Consider the following 23,836-nt stretch of genomic DNA (forward strand, 5'->3'; position numbering starts at 1 on the left):
AAAAAAATCCAATTCAGATGAATGGGTTCACTTAATGACTGTAATAGCCACCATAAAAAGGGCCATACATTATTTCCAGTCACATGGGTGCCTCAATTTATGACTGCAACAACCTATCATAACCCCGGGCTCAATTACAGCTGTAAGTCAAGGACTACCTTAATGAATTGAGTTAAGGAGATACCAATGTGGAAGATTTGAACAGAAAATACCAATATCAAAAGTTTCACACCTATTTATTTACATAATTGCTGTTTTTTATTTATATTTTAATAGATTTATATGTATTTTAATTTTGGTCGCTACTTTCTTACTGAGAACCCTCTCCTTTCCATTAGTACTACAATTTCTTCTGTTTTATTTCCCAAGTCAGTTGAGTTCAAAGTTCTTATTTTGTATTTTATTGTTCTGTCTCTTAGTCCTTTAACATTGCTGTAGTCATTTTTTGTTTGCATTTCATTATAATTTCTGTAGCAATATATTATCCATTGCCAGCTTGTTGGGCCTGGCACAGCTTCATCAGAGCCCTTTAGCCAGGCCGTTTCAGGGTGATTCAGGATCACCTTCATGGCTGCCGTAACAGTCCTGTGGCACAAGACCATGTCATTCTTTGCCCACTCCCAGCAATTCCTTATTTTGTCCTGTTACCACCTCTCATGATGTGGACCTACAGGGTTGGACTTTGTCACATTAATAAACCAAAAGAAAGCATTTGATAGAGTTGATAGGAAATTGCTATGGCAAACATTGACCCAATGTGGAATAAGTGAACATCTTATTAGCGTATGCAGAAATGTATCTAGTGATTGCAGAAATGCAAACAGAACAAACCAAAGAACATCAAAACTCTTCATGGTAACATCCAGAGTAAAACAGAGTTGTGTACTCTTACCATTCTTACTTATCATCTACGTTGATAGCAAAGCAAAGAAGCCTAAGAATAGTAATAATATCAACAAACTACTTTTTGTAGATGATTAGGCACTGATAACAAGTACATCTTCCACAGGTGGCTGGCTTTCATGCACCCTATCCTCCATGGTACTTTAGATGCTGGGGTGCTGATAGGCATCCTTCAGATAAGCTGTTCTATTCTATGTTCTCTGCTTCAGAAAGGCTGGTCTGTCACTCTGTCCCTCGAAGAGTTGCCCCACAAATGATACACAATCACCCCTTTTTATAACTCCCTGCATGCAAACACTCATGCATTTCCTGATAATCCCAGGACATTGTCTCTCAGCCTGCTACCATTCCTTCCCTAAGACCCACAAAACTGAAGGTTAGTTTTGACTGTTATAGCCTACCCACACAAATAGATCGTGACACTCTCCATGGTGCTGCTCTCTTCTTGTTCATTGTCCTCATCATCCTGTTGGGCTCTGCTGCATCTTTCATAAGGGAGCCTTTGAGGATGGGCTCTGGAGCTTCCTCACATCCCTTGGTTGTACATAATTCAGGGCATCAGTAGCACAGGGATTCCTCTCTCCTTCTGCTTCTGCCTTCTGACTCTCCCTTCTGTGTAAGAGCAGCTTTCTGCTTGTCAAGTTGCAACTCCTGCTAATCTGTTTGACACTCTACCCAGGAGTACATTAATACCTTTGTACTAATCTGCATGGACACTTGTTTTAGGGATGTCCCCTTTGGATTTGCCCACCTCTGGATCTTGGGGAAGGAGTGGGGCATGGATTTGAGTCAACCACAACAAGTTAACAGTGTACAGCTTACCTTTCTATGTGCTCCCTCTTTTCCCTGCATTGCAGAACCTAGGATGCAACTTGATAGTGTAGTCAGTCAGCTGGGGCACAGATGCTGAAGGAAGGTTGTACATGATACAACTTCCCTTTTCCACATTACAGTTTTGTGTTGCCCTTCTTTGTTGGCTATATTGCCACTTTCTCCTACTTTCTGTGCCTGTATCAGAATATGTACAGGGAACAGTTGTCTCAGGCATACATGGAAGGGTTATGTCACCACTTTGAGAATGGGGCTTTAGGAGGACAGGGGCTGGAGATGTTTCCATATCACATCCATGGGTGTTGAGGATGTTTGTACCCAGGAGGTGTTAGGGATTTTGAAAGTACTTACAGCCTCCAGAGCTCGCTAAGGAAACGCATCTACAGGTGCCATCTCCGTTTGCCCTGGAGAGAAAATAATGGAGGATGGGCTTCCTCTGTCCTCTTTAGCCAGAGTAATAGTTGTTGTGGATGAAGGGAGAATCTGAGCTTGCCGACTGACAATATTTGGGCTGTGAAACTCCCACACGGTGACAGATGTCAAGTCCAATTAAGCCACTCGCATCTCGTTGGCAATCCAATGGGATCGCCCATTGGGTAGCAACTTCGGAGGGAATCATGTCGCCTCCCCTTTGCCGGCCCTTTACTGTGCCTTTATATCCGGCCACTTCTCCAGGATAAGCCCAGCGGAACCAAACGGCAATCCAGCCGCCTCTCGCTGCAGGCCGCTCCCCCGGTTTTTCTATACTGCTGGTGAGGCCCGGCCCTCTGCTCGGGCTCCTTGTGCTCTCGGGCTCCAAGGGCGTCGGGGGATGTTGCAGATCGCATCTTGAAGGACCAGGGGAAGCAATCTAGTCTGGGTGTTTTTATCCCCCCTACCCCAAAAGAGTCGGGACTGTAACGCAGGGCTGTTCCCAGGACCTGGACGCCGCCCGCTGAACCTGCGAGCCAAGAAGGTGTCCGCCGTTTGCACAAAAGCTTTGACTGCAACGGAGCAACGGAGCGATCTGACTCCGCCACGGCGATTGAGCCGCAGACCGGGCCCGAAGACTCCTGCCCGCGCGCCGCCGGCTGGAAGGGTCCGGAGCTTTCCTTCTCGAAGCGCCGCGTCTCTTTTGTTATTTGTTGAGGTCCCGCAGGAGGAGGCGGAAGCGGCGGCCGCGGCTTTCAGGCATAATTTTATCAACACAATTTTGCGTGATATACTGTAGATTTGCAGAGGTTTGTTTTTTCCCCCCACTCCTGGGGATCATGTTTTTCTAGTGCATTTTAATTTTTATAGGAATCCTTTGGTCTTTTGACATATTACTCCATTTCTCGATCTGCGAGTTTTGAAAAGGACTCCGAACTATTTCTACCAATAGGACATTTTACTTTTTACTTATTTTATAATATGCGGATCCCTTCTTCTTTTTCTTCCTCTCCTCCTCCTCCTCCTCTAATTTATGTCTAAGATGTTCTCCTCCTCGCATTTTATTTCAGGCGCACAAGGGGTTAGAAGTGTTTAAAGGCAAGATTCTCCTACAAGGTAAACGCCTTTAAAATATTAATATGTACGGGTAAAATTGGCGGCATTCCATTCAACAAACAAGAAAAAGGTTTTGTTTTGAGATAGATATAAATACAGACCTTAATGGAATCCATATTCCGTTCTTTGGTCTCGCACCTAAAGCAAAGTTATTAGAAATTTATTCTGAAAACAGAAGACAGAAGATTTCTTCCAAGCTAAAAATTAGGCAAATTGGGTTTGCTTAGAACAATTCTCCACTAAGCAAATCTCCACTGACCAATATTTTAAATGTAAATATTTAAAAGCTGATCATTCCAATTGGTTTTCCTTATTTAAGTATTTAAGTTCCCATTTTCGTTCAAGTTGGAATATTTTCCTTTCAAAGTTACCCACCGAAGAGGAATGTTGTTTTGATCTGGATTTTCAAATTCCTGATTATTACTATGAACCTAAGCAGACGCTTCTTCAAAGGAAAAAAAGATAGCAGCTTCAAAAAGGAGACGTCTCTCCGTTCTCCTTCTCCTCGTAGCGCTCCTGAGGTTGGAGCATCCAGCGTCTACAGGAAAAGCTCACTGGAGCTGGGAAATCCAGTAAATCTTTCGGGACTTGGAAGTCCTTCTATCTAGTCTATTGTTTGCCAAATAATACTTTCTATGTTTGATAGATTTTGTTTCTTCTCCCGCCCTGCTTTGTTTTCAGTAGGTTAAGTTTGCTCTTATTTTTCCCCCTATTCGCCACTTGCCGTTTAGCAGATTTAGAATGGTTTTATATGTACCCTTTGATGATGAAAAGACTTAAAGCAAAAATCTATATTTTCCACTTGGATTTTCGATAGAGGTATCTTGAAACGGTTTCTTGTCATCCATTTCCCTATCATTAGTATTGTCATCGTCATCAACAACATTACTACCCCCCCACCCTAATATCTCCCACGTAAGACTCTCTGTTTCTAATTCCTTTCTTTTCTGTTTCTCCTTCTCGCTCTTGGTCAGAGGCCCTCCCCCCCACCCGCCGCCCTTACTCCTCCCCTCCTCCAACCCAGACACATAAGGGTGTCTCCGAGGTGGCTATTCTCTGTCTGTCGCTGCTGCATTGTTTTGGGCTTTGCCAGCCGCCAAAGCGTCTAGGAAGTTCCCTGTCTTGGTTGTGCTGACAGATGGAGCCAGCATCGAGCTATAAATCCCCCAGCCCCGCCCCAACCTTGTTCTATGGGGGGACACTCTTGAGCCTCGGGACTATGGTGCAACGGGCATTCAGGACCTTGGTCCCTGCCCACAGCCTGCCCATGGAGCGGTCGCTGGGGTCGATGGATATCCCCAGGCGAGTCGGCTGCCAAGCAGGCGCAACTGAAGCTAAAGAGACATTTGCCCGAAAAGGAGGCGCACGGGGATTTAGGCAGCAACTGTCCATTTCCAGAAGGTCTCCAATGGGTAGCTTTAGAGCTAAAACCTAGAGGGGCTCCGCGTCCAGGTTCAGAAATTTTACTGAAAAAACTATTAGGGTGGGTGGGTTGTTGAGTAGCCTCCTACGGGCACTCTCAAATCTGTTACATCCTGTACAGTTCGGTCCTTGGCCGGACGCCCAGAGAGACAGGAAGAGACAGCTACATTCTGGAGACTGAGTCCTTGTTTTGTTGTCCGGTTGTTTTCACCTGCACCTCAGAATTTGCTTTCTGGGGTCCCAGGAAGGATCCTTAGGTCCCACCTCAAATTTGGGCTTATGCTACTTGTGGAAGTGGCGCAAACAAGAACCAATCGACAGCAGTTCTGACCTGTTTCTCCAAAACCAGATCAGAAAGAGCTCAAAGCTCTGCTGAGGATCTTTGGGGAAATAACTCTTTTTTTGTTACACAGCCGGGCGCAGGAAAAATCTCCTAACCCAGACAAGACTAGATCGAAGGGGAGAATGTGCTTTTGAATTTTCTCGCCGAGCAGTCAAGAAAAACAGGCAGTTTTCACAAGGGTCTCGCTGAAAAAAGCCCTCCGAGACAAGTCACTGCTGCTTATTTTCCAGGGAAAGCAATCAGGACTTCTAAAGGAAATCAGGACCTGAATGTTCAAAACACCTTCTGGGGTCCTTTTAGGAATGCCTAACATTGTGAACCGATGAGTAAATGAAAAATAGTCATATAGATTACAACAGAAACAATACAGCGACCTACTGCCTTCTCAGATAAGAATAAAAGTTCATACAAAGCACTTCAGTTACGTTTTCCACTATATTTGCTCTCCAGTTGATCCAATCACTGTTTAACGATCATTAGATCGTAATATCTTTATTGAGAACTTTTTTTTAACGAAAAAGGTTTTTTACGAAAACGAAAAAGGTTTTTTTTTAACGAAAGCTAGGATGCTATGGCGTTTCGGGAGAGAGCTGATAGAGAACAGGGAGTAGCCGGACAGGCGGCGGCCGTGGTTCCCTCGGGAGGCCGCTTCTGCTTTTGCAAGGCCTCCCTTAGTTAGCAGCCTCCCTCCCTATCGCGCCACCCTACCCAAGGAAGGCAAGCAGCCCCCTTTCCCCCTCAGCCTGGGCAGCGCAAGCGAGTCTCCTCGCCAGGCCTCCTAGCAGCAGCAGCAGGAGAGCCCTTCGTCGTCTAATATCTTCAGCCCCGCCGGCTCGCGCGCGCGAAGTAAGCGGCAGGCACACGCGATCAACCCGGCTCAGGCTTCCGCCGGGAGCTTCTGACAACAGCTGCGCTACCTTGGCTAGAGTAGGAAGGCAGGGGTGGCGGGGAAGGCGGGCGGGCGGGCGGACGAAGGGCGCAAGCTGATGTGCTTGGCTCCCTTCCCGCCTATCACGAGCCGGGTGGGGGAGAACATTCAACAGCAGCACTGACTGAACTCCCGTCTTTATTTTGATGTTGTTATTACTTGCCTCCTCGCCTGGCAGATGATGCTGAGCCCAGACCAAGCAGTGGACTCGGACCACCCGTCGTCAGCGCCGTCCGACCCGGAGTCTCTGGAGGCCAAGGGGCTGCGGAGCTGCTGCGCCTCCGACTTGGAGACGCCAAACGGCGAGGGCGCAGGAGGAGGTCGCTCAGCGGCCCATCCGCCGCAGCCGCTGAGCCGTGAGGAGAAGCGGCGGCGCCGTCGAGCCACGGCCAAATATCGGTCGGCCCACGCCACGCGGGAGCGCATCCGCGTGGAGGCTTTCAATTTGGCCTTTGCCGAGCTGCGCAAGCTGCTCCCCACGCTTCCCCCGGACAAGAAGCTCTCCAAGATTGAGATCCTACGTTTGGCCATCTGCTACATATCCTATCTCAACCATGTCCTAGACGTGTAGGGAAGGCGCCCGGGGACCAGGGCCCGCGGGGAAGGTCGACAGGCAAGATGGACAGGCCGCTGGGTCCCCCTGGAGCCGCCTCCGTTGGGGCTCGGCCTTGCAGGCGGCGCTCCTTCCCCAGGTCAAGTCCCCGGAGGCTCCATGGTCTCTGAGGGATGGACGGTCTCGGCTTGCCCCTTCCTTCACCTTCCCTCCCCTCTCAAAATTTCCCCGCGATAGGGTCCCCTTTCAGCAAAGTTTCGAGAACCCGGCGGAAGCTTGGCTGGAAGTCCCTTGGCTTTAAGCTCGTGCCTTAAAGTGCTTTCCTGACTCACGCCCGAAAAGAGAAACTTGAAATGGAAATTTTCCCTCGGGGGGGGGGGGGGTTGGATGGAGAGCTCACTTGTCCCCGGGCCGCCCAAAACAGGAGCACATCTTATGTGGAAGGTGGGGTTCTTGTCTAAACAAACCCAGTGATAATACAGATTGTCAAGTGCCCCTTTCTTTGTATCCAAAAATAATAAAGATCTCATTTACTTGTGACCTTAATGTATGATACAGGAGTGCAGTTAAAAATAATTTATTTTTTAATTTAAGTAGCAAAAGTGGACTATTTTTCCCCCAAGACAATTTTTTAGTTTTTGAGGGTGGTTAAGATTTTGCGTTGAAGACTTTGTGCCAACTGGTTTTATATAGTCAAGTGTTTACATTTTCTTCTGTGGAATAAATGTCTGATTCTGGAAGTGTTCATTGGAAACCAGATTGTGGTTTTCATTTTGCTCTGGTTTTATTGCACCAATGCCCTCTTTTTAAACGTATTTTATATATTTGGACTCGTCCTTGATAACTTTATTTTGTGTGTGTGGAATCAAAATACTAGCAGTTCACTTGAAGATTTTATTTTCAAATAGAAATTAAAATGTTTGTTGTTATTCTGATCTGTAATTCTGTCTAAAGACGTATTTTGGAAATAATTGATAAGGGAATAGTTTTGTTTGTCTGTCTTTATGTGTGTGTGTGTGTGTGTGTGTGCGCGTGTGTGTGTGTATTACAAATTTTCTTTTCCATATTAAGGAAAAACAGGAGTACTTTCTTTTATGACAACCAAAAAATTTGCAAGCAGAAAATGTTATATGCTGTTTTGCTGTGAAACTCTTAAAAAGTATGTCTGGGTCACGGGAGCGAACATATCTGTTATCCAAAGATTTTAGTCTTTTTCAGGGTTTTTTTTGTATGTATGTGTGCGTGTGCACGTATGTATGTTGCTTTGTATAAGGCAATATTTTGTAGTGCAAATAGATAAATTGATTTTTATCTGAACTTTTTTTCATATCTCTCATGAATGGTACACTGTTTTGCATATAAATAAAAGTATCCAATAAAGCTTATTTTCTTTTTTTCCCTGTTGTTAAGAGGAACCAAAAAGAAGACAATGACTCTATTACCGTACATCTGAAATTCAATCCAATATCACAAAATACTTGATTGATACTGAATACATAGATAGATGATAGTGTGTGTTTGTGTGTGTGTATGTGTGTGAGAGAGAGTATGTTAGAGTTATACAATATACAAACATACTCCCCTTTTTTCTTCTTCTATATTCCTTCATTTAAAAATTAGGTTTCACTTTTATGGAAAGTATTTGCTGAAGGCTATTAATATCTTTTCAATCTACGGAAAAACATGACCAGCATAAAGCAATGTTAGGTTAGATGGGACATTTGGTCAATGGTCTTCAAATAACATCTGAATTCAACCTCTAAGGCCATGATGAATGAAATACCACCAAACAGTGATGCTTGGTGCTAGTATGCTTTTGGTTCTAAATTTATATCAAACATGAGTTCATTGCATCTTTTAAGTATTCAAGGCTGTTTCTCACTAATCACATATAGCATCACCTACCAGTAATCACCACTGAAAAGATATGAAACCTGTTCTCATTGCTGTTATGTTGACACCATGGTTGGATGACTAAAAGATGGCATAGTGGGGAAATAAGTTGAGAGACTGTCCTCTCAATAACCTGAATTATATATGGGGATAATACTACTGTCATTTTACCTGACAATTATTAAAATAGGGAGCAGTAGAGAATTCCACAACAAACCATTGCTTTTAAAGAAGGAATAATATACAATGAAAAGAGACAAGGAAAAGGCATGGGATGGGACGCAGAGCTAATCCTCATGGCTGCGGGAATGTGGTTCCCTCCAGTCTTAGATATGGCAGAAAGATATGCAAGGATAAATAGCTCTGCCTCAATAATAGAGCATTATTTTGCCTTAGTTGTGGGCTGATGAGCGGTGGTGTCCTTACACATTTAATGTGGGACAAATAAGAAAAGCATCTGACAGATTGCCCCAGCTCTGTTTTCCTTTCCAACAGGTCTCACTTGCAGGCAGGAAAAAAGTGTGGTGTGAAGCAGGGTTGGGCAAGTGTAGGCAGATGCCTGGACAAACAGTTTAGCAATCTTCCAAAGTGTATGTAAAAACAATGTGTCTGTCAGGTGATCTATCGTTGCATATGAAGCAGCAATGGAATCCAAAGTGATAGATCATTGGAATGGAGCACCTCCATGGTTCCAGGATGTTACCTGAATTAAATGGGGAAGCACATAGAGCAACTCTTGGTAATTTTTCTTCTATGGAAAGAAGTGAAATGGAAGAAGTGAACTCTGGAATTGTTGCAATGATTTATAAAGGATTATAAAGAACCAGAAGAAGTTCAAGAGAAATATGTCAAGATGGAATGTATTGAGATTCTAAGTATAAAAGAATAATAGATTGATAGGACCCAGGTAATTGGTGAAATTGATGCGACACAGGTATCCCACACCATTGTGCTACAAGGGATGTGCTGTGCCATGGTTGGCAGAGCCCAAGAGCTGCCTAAGGTGTAAGCAAAATGGTATTGGAATAGGCAAGTAATGAAAAATTTAAAAAACAGGAAAAAATAAGTGTCATGAAAAAATTCCTTGTCAGCAAGCCAGTAAAAAAAAACCCATGTAGTATTCATTATGGTAGAATTAGAAGCACACAGCTTGTAGAGCCTGGCTATTTCCCAGACCTTCTGTGCAATACAGGACTAATATTAGTATTGTTTTCAAACACCGATCTAGCCTGCTATCAAAAGAGCATCGCTCTACATACAATCATACAATCGAAGGTTGTATGACACTTGATCAGCAAATGGCCTCCAAAAGCAATACCTGAAGAATGCAGGTGAGAAGGCATGCCCACAGCAGCTCAAGGCGCTCCATAGAAGCTGGATTAGTTCCAGTTTGTGACTGCACCAGGAATCCTATTTAATTACTTGGGCTAGATTGTGTCTGGAGTGAAAATTGTTTGGGAGGAGAGAAATAAAACCACTACTTTAAACCTGGAACTGCTAAGTTCAACTTCAAACTCCCTCCACTATGGACTGGATTTGAGAAAGAAGCAATAGACATGTCATTTAAAGGTGGTTGAAAGATCATTTTCCTACCACGATTAGAGGGAAGTGAAATTAAACCCACAGTCAATTTAAAATGTGAGGGACAGAAAGAGTTGTTGCATTGAATTAATATCAAAAATGAGGAGCTGAAAAGTAAAGCATAAATATTATAAAACAAAATATTGAAATACATAAATTTCTTGAATTTATGATTAAGTAAGGAGAGCTTAAGGGAGATAAGGTAACCATCTTAAAATTAAACTAATAATAAATAGCTTGAAAATTATTATCAATCATCTAAAAGATAAATCCAGCTTGAGGCTTGTTTGAAAGGTAAGAAGATTATAGGAAACAAATTCTGGATTTTCTTTTGTTTTTTAGAATCATAGGACTAGGAAGGGACCTTGAGATTTTCTAGTCCAATCTCTTGTTCAAGGCCGGAGTGCTTATACCACCCCAGTCAAATGGTTGGTCAGCCTATTTTTGAACACTTCCAGTGTTGGAGTATCCACAACTTCAGGAGGCATGCTGTTCTGTTGATTCTCTCCTTTGGGTAAAGGTGGGTTGTTGTTTTTTGCTAACAGTATACAAATCCATTACACAATTACAACAGGGACATTTAAATTGACTTAAAGTGTTTTACCTACATTGGAGTAAAAGGAATTTCTCATAAGCGATTTTGGGTAATGAAAGAAAAAGTTTGGAAAGCACTAATTTAATAGATTTGTGTACAAGGTTTAAATTAGATGACCTATAGAGGTCCTTCCAATTTCATATATCCTTTGTACTAAATATGCTTCATATAATGTCTGGTATGCTGAAATAGAAGTATTTGAATGGTGTTTAAATGAGAAATAAAACATTGAAAATAGAAAGATGGTTGATGGAAGTGGTGTTATTAGCCAACAGAAATTGCAAGGTTGTGTTTTAATCCTCAGATCTTCATGCAGCATGAGACAATAAATATTAAAACTGTAGACAAATATTTCTGAGTCTGTACTCCTTCAAAATTTCACAAATTCAAAATTGACAGCTCATATGTCAACTAGTTTGAAAGTGTGAGGTTCATTTTGCACTGGATACTGTAGCTGTACTTTTAAGTTATGGGTGCAGCTCTCTTTACGTAAAAAAAGACTTATCTGATCAAATCAAGAGTCCATTGTGCCTGAAGCTACTAGCATTTTCTATGAGAGGCTTCTAGTAACTGTAAATCAGAGGTTCATTGACTCTGCACATAGATGTTCAATTCAGCACTTCCATGCCATCCCTTTTGAACCGAGTTGGTCAGGGATTATTACACAGTGGAGAAAAGAACCTACAGGTAGTCCTTGATTTATGCCTGGTTGCTTAAATCAACTGTTCGAAGTTACAGCAGACCCCCAAAATGGACATACACATAGAACGCAAATAACCAGTCTTATGTGTGTTGAGTTCAACTACTACTTATTGTTCCATGCCTGTTTCACAGGAATCTCTAGAGACTGCCAAATTTCACCTGGGAAAGACTACATAAGGCTCAAAGACATTCAAGGGGAGTCAGACCTTGTCCTCTTTTGTTTATATAATGAGTTCAGACTAATTCCTTACTTGACCCCTCCTCGCAACTGGGAGGGTTGCTCGCCAACATTATGACATGGTTTCAAAGTTGTGATGTCGATCCCCCCCTCCCACCCATGATGACGTGACTGTCATAACTTATAATTGCTAGGCTCAATTATGCTCGTAAATTGAGAACTATCTACAGTTTTTATCTGTCCTGGACTGACTGCTGTGAATAATATTTGCTAGGAGACATTTCACGAAGTTCCATGAAACCTACTTGGTGGGTAAGACAGGCTATATTTTTATTTTCATTCTACATTGGTCTCTTGCTTACTTGCATACTGACCTGTATATTACTCAGAGAAAGAGAGAGAGAGAGAGAGAGAGAGAGAGAGAGAGAGAGAGAGAGAGAGAGAGAAGATCCCATGCACAAAGTATTAATTTTGGTGTTCACAAGTTTCTATGGCCTTGTCACAAGAAACATGAGGGCAGGGATCTTTTATCACCTTATCCTCCCTTAAATTGAATTCATTCAGATAAACAGAACAGCCACAAACAATTGCCTTATTTAGAATTGTGCAAAAATGCAAAATAGTTATTTATGCCTTTTTTATAAAAAGCTCAGGAAAGGAAAAGTAGTTTGCCTTAGAACCTGAAGATGGACAGTCTGAGTTCCAAATAAAAATCCACTCCCAGTCAAGATCATCCAGGGGGTAGTGAAGTGAGGCAGGAGAGATTATATTTCAGCTCCCACAGCTCTTCTCAATCTGTTTTCCAGGCTACTTTTTAACATGAGTTTAGATATACTCAACCTGTACTTAAAAATACCACACAGCCTTTGGAGAGTATGCGGTGAAGAGAAATCGTTGTTAGTTCATGACATTATTCACCACCTTATGTCACTTGTTTCTTGTGCTGGTTCAGAGGTGCTGCATAGCCTCTCTTCATTCTGTGGACCATCAGTGAAGAGGTCTGCCTAGGGAACTAGGGACTCTTTCCACTTGATTATCCCTATCTGGGAATTCTCCCACCATAGATCAACTATAATATCTGATCCACAAACTGGTGGGTCCTCCTATCAAAGCAGATGATCTCTCCCCCACCCCTTGATCAGTCATCTCAGTACCAGGTTTTGACCAGATATAAATGCATGGGTTTAGCCACCTGTCAAAATTCTACCTGAGCCCAAATGTGTTACAGAAAGCTATTAGTGACTATTTTTCCCACCAGTGGGTAATACACAGTAGGAAAGGAAATGAATCTGGGAAATCCATCAGTCTGCTTCCTTCAGTTGTCCTGAATTAAATCCGTAAGATAGCATCAGCCAATAGCTTGGTCAATAAGGCAGAATAGGTCTTGACAGTCAGGGCAGAGTGTGCCAGCAAAGTGTTGCCAGTGCAAGAACTGAAGAAAAGCCACCCTCAAACCCTTTCTTTAAGAGGGGCTCACCTTTCATTGTTTGCCGATATGCCGCTTGTGAACTCTTGATGGGAGGACTGCTACCACTTGGAAATAGTAAGCATTTTGTTTGTGTCTGTGTTGTGAAGTTTAGGAAGTGCTCTCGGTGATGCTGACACCCTAATTCATGGAAAAATTTTGAGAAACTTTGGGAGCTTCAGATTACATAAAGCACTTTAAAAGCTTTAATTTTAAATAGTTTGCTATGATCTTAGAATTATGTCAGCCTGAAATAAGATTTGAAAAAGGTAATATAAAAGCAAATAATGAAATGTTAAGACTTGGAAGGAGAAGTTTAGATATTTGTCTCCAATCTCTTTTTTCAGTGTAAACATCCAAATTATAGCCTCTGAAACGGATGGGTGTCTAGCTTTAACTTGAACAAATCTTCTGGAATAATTGGTTCCAATGTTGAACTGCTGTTGCTGTTACCAAGTTTTTCTGCCTACTTTAACCCATCACTTTATATCCTGCACTCTGAAATAATAGAGAACAGATCTTCTTCAGTATGATATATTACCATATATTTAAACAGTGCTATCATAGTTACCCATCCCAATCTTTTAAATATAAAACTTCTTGGATCATTCAATCTTTTTACCTTTTTACATTACCTTAAATTTTATCTTTAAGCTTCTTTGGTATTCCCTAAACCAGTTTTCTAAATGCTTCATCAAGTGTAGTTTTAGATACTTGCTCTAACTACAGTGGTTTCCACCAAGGTCCTCTGTTCCGGAGGGAACAGAGGTTTAATCCTATTGGTCGAAGGGTCTGACAGCTCCCTATAAAAGGGCTGCTGTCAGACTCAACCTTCGCTGGATTGTTCTCACTTCTTGTACTTAATAAAGAGCTGTTGTTACCGTTAAGCCTGTGTGTGCCTATCCATTACCCGCTCTAACACTGGCAACGAAAGTGGGATTGGAAGGCAACTAGGCGAACCGAAAAGAGCATAGCAATCCAGCAAGTACATCCAGTCCAGATCTCAGCACAGCTTCGAGCAACCATTTTTGAGTGGCAAAATCAAAACGCCTTCTGAACACAAAATGGCCATGAACACCCCACCAACTCCGTATGGCCCAGTCACCGAGCACTGGGACTCGTACATGCTAAGATTTGACTGCTTCCTCGAGGCAAACAACCTCATGGGCCTTTTTTAAGGCCGCAAGAAGAACATGTTCTTCGGGTACTGTGGCCGGGAAGTGTTCAAGACGGTGAAAGACCTCTCTGAGCCGACACCACTACAATCAGTCGTCTGGTTCGTGCTTCAGCAGACGCTAAGGACCCACTATGCGCCCAAGCCATCCAAGCACATTCGCCGGCATGAATTTAACATCAGAAACCAGAAGGAGGATGAGTCAATTAACAAGTATGTTGTGGCGCTCCGTAAGGCTGAAAGCGTACTGCGAATTCCGAGACCTGGACGAGCTGATTCTGGACTGCATAATTTGCGGCGTACGGGACATTAATCTACAGAGGAGGTTACTCGCTAAATCTAACCTCACCCTACAGATCGCCTTGGACGAAGCTAGGGCGTCCGAATCAGCCGTCAAATCTACTGAGACTCTGCAGCGCCAAAGTGCTCCACAAGACGTGCGAAAGAGTACACGCGTACATTGCGAGGCTGCAGAGCCCGAGAGCTCAGAAGGTGAAGAAGATGACAGCTGCCGCATGCGCAGTAACTGCGCCCAGCTGGCGCGCAAATTCAAACCGCATCTCCCGCCTTGCGCTAGCTGTGGAGGAGACCATGTCAGATCAGCTTGCCATTTCTGTAACGCAACCTGCCAGTGCTGCGAGCAAAAGGGGCACACCAGAGCGAATTCCCTGCCACTGCCTGGTAGCCTAGAAGCACTACAAACCGCCAACAGAGGCCCAGCCAAGGGGCCTGGCAGAAGCCAGAGGGGGACAATAGAGTCACCTACCACACATCAGTCGGCCAAATTCGCACCAGGTGGCCAAAAAAGCTGAAGGTCACAGTCCTCATCGAGGACTCTCCATGTGAGATGGAGATCGACACCGGGTCATCACTGACCATCATACTGTGGTCTACCCTAAAGCAGACTATCCCTAGCCTAAAGAAGCAGCATCTTGCACCACTGACATCCGCCTACGTGATTACCAGGGAAACCGGGTCCCCATTGTGGGCCTAGGCACCTTCCAGGTGAAGTTCAAGCAGTTCAGCAAGAAACTCCCAGTGACAGTGGTCAGCGGCAACCTGCAAAGCCTCCTAGGGCTAGATTGGTTCCAAGCCCTGGGCCTAGAGGTGACCGGTATCAACGCCTTAAAAGACAACGGCGCTGAAGCCATCTTTAAGGGGTTCGAGGACATCTTCGGCACTGGTCTGGGTAAGTATGTGGGGACTCCAATTTCCTTTAGTTTGGACCCAAACATAGCCCCAATAAGGCTAAAACCCAGGAGAGTACCTTTTGCTCTCTGCCCCAAAATTGATAGAGAAATTGACAAGCTCGTAGGCCAGGGAATCCTACAGCCGGTCAATCACGCATGCTGGGAGACCCCTATAGTGACACCTGTCAAATATGACAGGTCTGTCCGCATCTGCACGGACTACAAGTGCACAATAAATAAAGCGCTACAACAAAGCACCTACCCTGTACCCATTGTACAGCACCTCCTTCATTCATTAGGCCCCGGAAAATATTTCGCTAAATTGGACATGGCGCAGGCATATCAACAATTGCCTGTAAATGGCACTACGGCGGAGGCCCAAACCATTGTGACGCACAGGGGTGCATTCAAATGTCACCACCTGCAATTCGGCGTTAGTATCGCCCCTGTACTGTTCCAAAGCGTCATGGAATGGCTTTTGCAGGGGATTCCAGGAGTCGTCCCCTATTTCGACGACATCTTGGTATCGGCTGCAAACGAGGCACAACTTTTAAAACGTGTACGAACAGTTTTGGCTCGAATTAGAGACAAGGGCCGCTGTCTCAAAAAAGAGAAATGCCAAATTAACGTGTCAAGGGTTGAATTCTTAGGGTACCTAATCGATGGCTCTGGGATTCATCCAACCACACAAAAAATCAAAGCAATTCAGGACGCCCCCACACCTCGCAATCAAACCGAGCTGCAGGCGTTCCTAGGGTTCCTTAATTTCTACAGCGTCTTTCTTAAACAGAAAGCCACCGTTGCTGAGCCCTTACCTGTCTCATGGCTAAGAATGCAAAGTGGTACTGGGGCAAAGCCAAGGCTGCCGCATTTGCCGCAGTAAAATGACTCCTGTCAGCAGATTCCTTCCTGCTACAGTACAACCAGACCCTGCTGTTGGTGCTGACCAGCGATGCTTCCCCGTTCGTTGTCAGCGCCGTCCTTAGCTACTGAATGCTCAACGGAATTGAAGCCCCTATTGCATTTTACTCCAGGACCTTGTCCACCGCAGAGCGGAACTACAGCCACTGGACTGTGAGGCTTTGGTTGCAGTGGCTGGAGTAAAGAGGTTCCATGAGTATCTATATGGACGGGACTTTGAACTGGTTATGGACCGTTGTTGGGCTTACTGGCTGGGGACCGACCTACCCCAGTGTCATTATCACCCCGCATGACCAGATGGACCATCTTCCTAGCTGCCTATTCCTACTGTCTCATCCACCAACTAGGCTCCACTTTGGGGCACGCTGACACTCTCAGCCGCTGCCCGCTGCCTAAACTTCTCGCTGACCTTACCCCCGAGACACCAGTCCTCCTCATTGACTGCCTAGAGACTGGGTCTGTCTCGTCCAGTGACGTTGCCCATCACTCAGCAAAGGACTCCATCAAGCAAATTTTGAACTGAGTATGGAGGGAGTGGCCCAAGAGGCCTGTTGGGGCTGATTTCAAAATGTATTTTGCCAAACGCGATGAGTTATCAGTTGTAAATGGCTGTTTACTGTGGGGGACCGGGTTGTTGCTCCACCCAAACTGCACATTGCAGTATTAGAGGCTTTACACGTAGGGCATCCTGGAATTGTCAGAATGAAGTCTTTGGCTAGGAGTTGCATGTGGTGGCCTAACATGGACAGGGAGATCGAAGAATGGGTGGCTACCTGCACACCGTGCCAGGAGTCCAGACCAGCTCTCCCAGAGATGCCCGCTAAGGAGTGGGAACGACCTCAAGCACCATGGTCTAGGGTGCACATTGACTTTGCTGGCCCAGTTCATGGCCAGACATTTCTCATAGTTGTGGACGCCTACTCAAAATGGTTAGAGGTAGTCCTGATGACCTCCACTACGGCAGAAGCAGTCATCAAGGTCTCTACGCATGGCCTGCCTGACGTCTTGGTCTCGGACAACGGGCCACAATTCACGGCCATGCAATTTGAGACCTTCCTAGCAGCTCAGAGAATCAGGCATGCCCTAGTCGTGCCATTCCATCCGGCCTCCAATGGTCAGATGGAGAGAATGGTGAGATCTGCAAAAGAGGCCCTCTCTAGGATGGGCCCGGGAGATTGGCAAACACGGGTTGACCACTATTTGCTAATTCAGCACATCACACCCAGTGCCTCTACAGGGAGAAGCTCATCTGAGCTTCTCATGGGTCGCCGGCTAAGATCCCACTTAGACGGATACACCCCAAGTATGCTGCCTCATCGCCCTCAGACTCCACAAGCAAGATTCTGACTTTTAGCGTAGGGGATTTGGTATACGCCCACAACGCTGGGGGAACTCTGTGGATTCCTGCCACAGTGATAGGCATCACCGGCCCTCGCTTCTACTTCCTAGAGTTCGAGGACGGTAGGAATTGGAGAAGGCATATTGACCAACTCCGTGACCGCCTCTCCAATTCCACGCTTAGACAGCCAGAGGTAACTCCTGCACGAGTTAGCCAAAGCCCTACCCAAATGGAGCAAACACTCACTCTTTCCACAGCCAGCTCAAGCCTGAGGGTACCGGGAAACTTATCTGGTTTTGTTGCAAGCCTGCAGCGAGCTCCGAGCGAAGCAGCTTTAGAAGCTCCAGCCGCAGCCTGTGAAAGGTTCCAGGAGCTTCCACCAAGTGGAGCTGCAGAGCAAACAGGTCCGTCCGACCTGTCCAAGGAAACCCTTCCTACTGAACTGCGCAGGTCAGGCAGAGCTACCCAAAAGCCCGCCTACCTGCGTGACTATGTAACTAGTAGGATTGTTCCATCCAAGAGGGGAGGGGTGTTAGATACTTGCTCTAACTATAGTGGTTTCCACCAAGGTCCTCTGTTACGGCGGGAACAGAGGTTTAATCCTATTGGTCGAAGGGTCTGACAGCTCCCTATAAAAGGGCTGTTGTCAGACTCAACATTTGCTGGATTGTTCTCACTTGTACTTAATAAAGAGCTGTTGTTACCATTAAGCCTGTGTGTGCCTATCCATTACCCAATCTAACATGTAGTACCTAGAACTGGACCCAGTATATAAAAAGGAGTAGGATTAACAAAAAATAAAGTAGTAAATTTAGAAATAAATTTAGAAATATACTTCTGTTAACACAGACTAAAGTTGCATTTATCTTTTTTGTACACATCCCAATTCTTAATTCATATACTCCTTCTAATTCATTACTATTCCAATAATGTTTCCATAGGTACTGTTACTAAACCGGTATTCCTCATTCTATATTTGTGAATTTGACTTTTATTTCTTAAGTAAATAACTTTCTATTTGTCTCAGTTAAATCTCATTTTGACATTTTTCAATTTATTTCACTAATTTAACAGGATTGCCTAAGTTTTATTTCTGTCTTCTAGGCAGTGGCAGGATTCAAATAATTTAACAACACATTCTCTGCCCTAATGACCATTTTAAGTACAAAAAAATGATGTACCAAAAGGGCTTGAATGTTAGGGCTGCAAGGGAACCTGAATGCAAGAGAATGCGGGCGCGGTGGGTGGAGGCAAGCCTCTGTTTTATCCCTGCCTTGGACTGAGGAAACTGGCGGGATGGCCAGACCAGAGGTGGGTTCCTACCAGTTCAGACCAGTTCAGCTGAGTAGGTAGTAACTCGGCTGGCCACACCCCTGAACCAGTTCTATCGGCGGCGCCACAGATGCCACCATTTTGGTTTTTTATTCTGCACATGCATAGAAACAAATTTTTACTACTGTGCATGTGCATAGTGCGCATCAAGCGTACATGCGCCCGGAGCGCATCCCTGAGCGAACCGGCAGTAACAGAAGCCGGAACCCATCCCTGGGCCAGACCCTCAACCATCAGCTTCTCTCTCTCACCTTCACTCCAAAGCAGCTTCTGGAGGTGACCTTCACTGCCCTGTGGGCATTGCTGGCTTTCTCTTCCACTGCGGAAGAGCGGAAAAGAAAGCTGGGCATCCCGAGACATCCCACTCTGAAAGATGACTCAGGTTTCACTCAGTGGGGGACACTTCCTCTCTCAGGGTGCACCACTGCTTTACTGGCATGTTCAACTTCGCGGCTCAGCTAAACTCTTCAGCTGCAGAGGGCTGTAGTTCCCATTATCTTCCAGAAGCCTGGGCGGTGGAAATCAGGCCAAGCTCCTCGTAGCTGAAGCAATCCGGCTTGCTCGGGGTCAGCTTGGCCATCATGGGAGGCTCATCCTGCATGTGTGGTGAACCTGGAGGATGGGGATGGGGTCCAAAATTAGATTAGATTAGAATAACTTTATTGTCACTTTGAATGTACACTAATTTACATACATTAAAATGAAATTTTGCAGCTTGCCTATATACCTTTATCATTTCAGGCACTGAATCTAGTTTATTTACCATTCTTATAAGTCATATACAGCACTACACTGACGTGCGGTGAGGGTTATGGCTGGTGAGGCTGGTGACGTCATCAGGAAGGTGGGGAATGGGACCACGTGTGCAGGAGGCTGAGGCCACCTTCCTGAGTGAACATTAAGGGGACCGCGGAGTGCACTGATCCGCGTAGCATTGCTTCCTCCACTGGCGCCAGTCCCTTTCCCCCCCACTCCTTCAAGGTCTCCCACCAACCCAAAGCCCGATCCCCAGCTCCCTCGGGCTTTCTGCATCCCCCTAACTCCTCCTGCACGGCTTCTTCAGTGTCGTCACCTCAGCGAAGCCCTGCCTTGGCAGCCAGCAAAAGACCCGCCGGCTCCTGGGAATGGCCCCACATCAAACGAGAGACTCACCTACAGGGTGGGCCTTTCCCGAGCCGCCGACTCCGAGAAAAAAACTGGGGTGAGGGAGGGAGACACACAAAATGGGGGCAGGAGCTTCCCAGGGGTGTGGGAGAGGAGGAGGAAGAAGAAGAGCCCATCCAAGGCTTGCAGCCGCCGGCGCCCACAAACGCGGGCCCGTGGCAGTGGGTTGCTTTGCTTCTGCTTTCTAAAGACCCGAGAGGCGGCGGGCCGGCTGTGTGGTTGTCAAGCGGCTTCACCAATCGCTGCCCAGGAAAAGCGGCTCCATGGGGCCCAGCGGCAAGGCTTGAGCGGGGTGAATGGGAAAGCAACGAAAGGGGCTGCGCTTTCACCCCGCTCAAGCCTTGCCGCCTGCAGCCACCGCCCGCCCTCGCTGCCCCTTTCGTTGCTTTCCCGCCCGCCCTCGCTGCCCCTTTTGTTGCTTTCCCATTCAGGCGGCTGCGCTTCCCATTCCCATTTCCCATTCAGGCGGCTTCCCATGCAGGCGGCAAGGCTTGAGCAGGGTGAACGCACAGCCGCCTGAATGGGAAAGCAACGAAAGGAGCAGCGAGGGCGGGCGGTGGCTGCATAGAGGAGCTCCGAGGAGCTGTGTTTCCCAGGTGTTGGTTGGTGGTAGCTGGACCGGAGCCCAAGTCAACATGAAGTGGACCTTTTTTCCCCATTTTTTTTCTTTTTATGATGAGAGCGGTGAGGCTCTGCCTCCCCTGCCTCCACTGACCGCATGTCACTGCACTATCACATGACCTCTATTATCTCTCCTATGGTAACATAAACCTTCTGTTTTTCCTATTTCAGCAAAATGATTTATGATTGGCACTGGGAACTTAGATTTGTGAGAGACTGAGGGAACTGGATATGTTTAGTTTTGAGAAAAGACAATGGGGAATATGGAAGTAATTTCTGACAATCAGAAGCTTAGTGTACAGAAGAAGCTTGTTGGAAGAAATATCCATCTGGTTCAGTTCCAAATGGGAGAAAGGCACTGGAGACCAAATGGAAGCTGGAGGCTGATTGGAAAAGGGGTCCATTTATTGATGGGGCAGAACCACCAAGCACGTGTGATTCTGGGTAGCTGACCACATGGAGTTGAGAGAGTGAGGGATTTTTATAGCTTCTCTTGAGCTTTGCACTTAAACTTCCTGTTCCAGTGCAAGAACGTGTATTCTATTAGCTTTTGTCAGACTCCTATGGAACCATGTACAAATCCTAGGAGTTTGTCTGAACTAAGTTTGGTTGACGTTTCTGAGAGTGATACAATGAAGGGGCATTGGGCAATTCCTATGTTGGCCGAGGGCTAATTCTACCCTTGTTGAATCTTGGGTGAGAACTTTTGCTTATGAATAGAGCTAACTATTTCTTTAAGTGCTGACATCTGCTGAGGGCTATTAAGAAAGGTGGGGGATGCTTTCCAAGAGCATGTTTCTCCATTTCTCATCCAGGGAAATGTAATGTTCTTCCTTTTTAATATTTCTCAAAATATTTCATTCTTCTAGGAGAGAGGTGGGTGTTAACTTTCTACAAGCTCAAGAACCAATGATTAAAACAAGGTTGATATTTACTGAATGTGTCAAATTGCAGGCTGTGCAATTGTCTGTCAGGGAATGCACTACGCAAGAAATAGACTAGGCCTAAACAGATTATTCCAATGGAGCCTATGATTTATATATGTATCATTTTATCCTTTATTTTATTCAATTTTTATAAATATAAATTATGATTTTATTTATACATTATATAAATTAGGACTAAAAAAAGATTACTCTATAAACTATGACATAAGAAAAAAAAGGAAATGAAAGTACCCGCCTCCACAGATGAACTGGAACAGCCCCGATTCCTGAAGTAACTCCCAAATGGCCCTGTTTCTCCTTAAGAGGAGGGGGGTGAAATGGCAAAGAAAACTCTTTCCTCTTATCCTTTTCAAAGCTGATGGGAGGGCAAGGAATGTCAGAAACCCCCCCTTTTGGGGGGGGAATGTTCCACTTGGAGAGAAGCCCCAAGGTGGCCCTGAGAGCCATGGGCTCCACTCCATGGGTGGGAGGTCAGTGGACATCAGGCAGCTCAGGAGTAGGGAAGGGCAGCTTCGATCAAGATCCCTGCCAACAATGGGAGGAACCCCAGAGCAGCCAGAGACAGACCTTAAGACACTCAGATTATGAAAAATTGATTTTCCCCTGAGGAATATTTGAGAAAAAGCCTTTCCTGGATATGGCCTGTTTCAGCTGCAATATCACCTATCCTTTTCTCACCCTGCCTTGAGGAAGTATTTCACAAATTAGACTGGGCAAAATATGGAATTTGCAGTTGATGTTGACAGACTGGCCACAGCCTGCTGCCTAGGAAAGAACGACCCTTGACTCCATAGGTGTTAGAGAAATGGTACTTTTACTACAGTGAAAAATGGGGTGATTCATTTCAGGTTCTTTGGCAGTTATAGTTGTACCATGACCTGATTTATAATTTTGCTAATAGGGAATAGGCCAATGAAATTCGACCGATTCGGGCGAACTGGTAAGGACAATTTGAATCGGTTTGCCGAACTGGTAGAAATCACTTCTGGTTGGCCCTGCCCAAACCACCTGGTCGTCCAGTCACCCCGACATCGCATACTCCTTCCAGCTCGCTCATCCCTTCAGGCTCGCTCACTGCTTCCCGCCACTCGGCCCGCCCACCCACCCCTGCCCTATATAAGTTCCCTTCGCCATGCAGCTCAGTTACTCGCTTTGCCACTTGCCTCACCCACTCAGCTCACCAAAGGAAGCAATGCATGCCGCTCGCTTGTCCTTTGCCTTGGGTCGGAAGCCGGGGCCCAAGGACCCAAGATCATTCCCCAGCTCCGGCCTTACCCTGGAGCTGCCGCCCACTCACGGCCCGCCTCGCTCACCTACCTTTGTCGCCTTTGTGTGTGGGTGCGGAGACACAGTGAGGCTCGGCTGCCTTTCATGCTGAGAAGCCTCCAGCCGCCATTTTCAGCTGCCTTCTGAGCAGCTCGGCTGCAACGCTGTCCTTCTGGCTGCTGCCATTCTCCTGCCTGGGTGCGTGTGCATGGCCGCAGGCAATGGGGTGCATGTGCACAGCCACCTCCCTGTTCTGGCACAACGGAATAACAACAACAATGGAGTTGTGGGGGCTCAATTGCTGAAGATTTTCAAGAATAGATTGGAAAACCATTTGTCTGAGGTATAAGGTCTCCTGTCTTGAGCAGGGGTTGCACTGGGTACCTCCAAGGTGACTTCCAGCTCTATGATTCTACAAATACACACATATGGACATTTCTTGATTTTTGTATTGTGCAGTAGACAAATATTTGTAAATATGACTGGTTTTGCCTAAAACTAAAACCTAGCAAGAGCCAGTTTGGATTAGTGATTAAGGCAGCAGACTAGAAACCAGGAGACTGGGAGTTCTGGTCCTGCCTTAGGCATGAAAGCTGTTGGGTGACTTTAGGCCAGTAATTCTCTCTCACCTCATTTCAGAGACTTGTTATTGTGGGAGAAAGGAGGAGTTAACCAGCTTGAGTTACTTATAAAAATAATAAAGGAGGCATTTTTTAAAATCTTTAAAAAAAACCTAATCTAAAAATCAAACAACCTAATTACCAATACCACGTGTATGAAATTTCAGCTGATACTGGACAGTATTAGGGAAAAAATCCTGTATGTGGGATTTTTTAATTCTTTGCCATATCTAACTTTGAATCTGTTTGAGAATGTGGGCTGCGAAGAGTCTAATTTCTGTACTGTTACAAATATGGTAGATAGAATGTTAGATATTTTCCTTTCCCCCATCTTTGAAGAT

The 23,836-nt window shown here is 45.4% G+C and overlaps 1 protein-coding gene across 1 annotated transcript; it reads left to right on the plus strand.

The window, feature by feature from the left end:
• The first annotated feature begins 2,826 nt into the window (after positions 1–2,826).
• On the plus strand, positions 2,827–7,881 carry NHLH2 (nescient helix-loop-helix 2). The gene is made up of 2 exons (XM_081944973.1): positions 2,827–3,261; positions 6,133–7,881. The coding sequence occupies exon 2, from the start codon at positions 6,133–6,135 to the stop codon at positions 6,523–6,525; it is 393 nt and encodes a 130-aa protein (XP_081801099.1). The 5' UTR covers positions 2,827–3,261; the 3' UTR covers positions 6,526–7,881.
• Positions 7,882–23,836: the final 15,955 nt, after the last annotated feature.

Source organism: Natrix helvetica, assembly GCF_964273705.1.
Source record: "Natrix helvetica genome assembly, chromosome: 2".
In the NCBI taxonomy this organism is placed as follows: Eukaryota; Metazoa; Chordata; class Lepidosauria; order Squamata; family Natricidae; genus Natrix; species Natrix helvetica.

Coding starts and splice junctions, on each gene's coding strand:
- NHLH2 (XM_081944973.1), top strand. CDS start 6,133: ATGATGCTGAGCCCAGACCAAGCAGTGGACTCGGACCACCCGTCGTCA.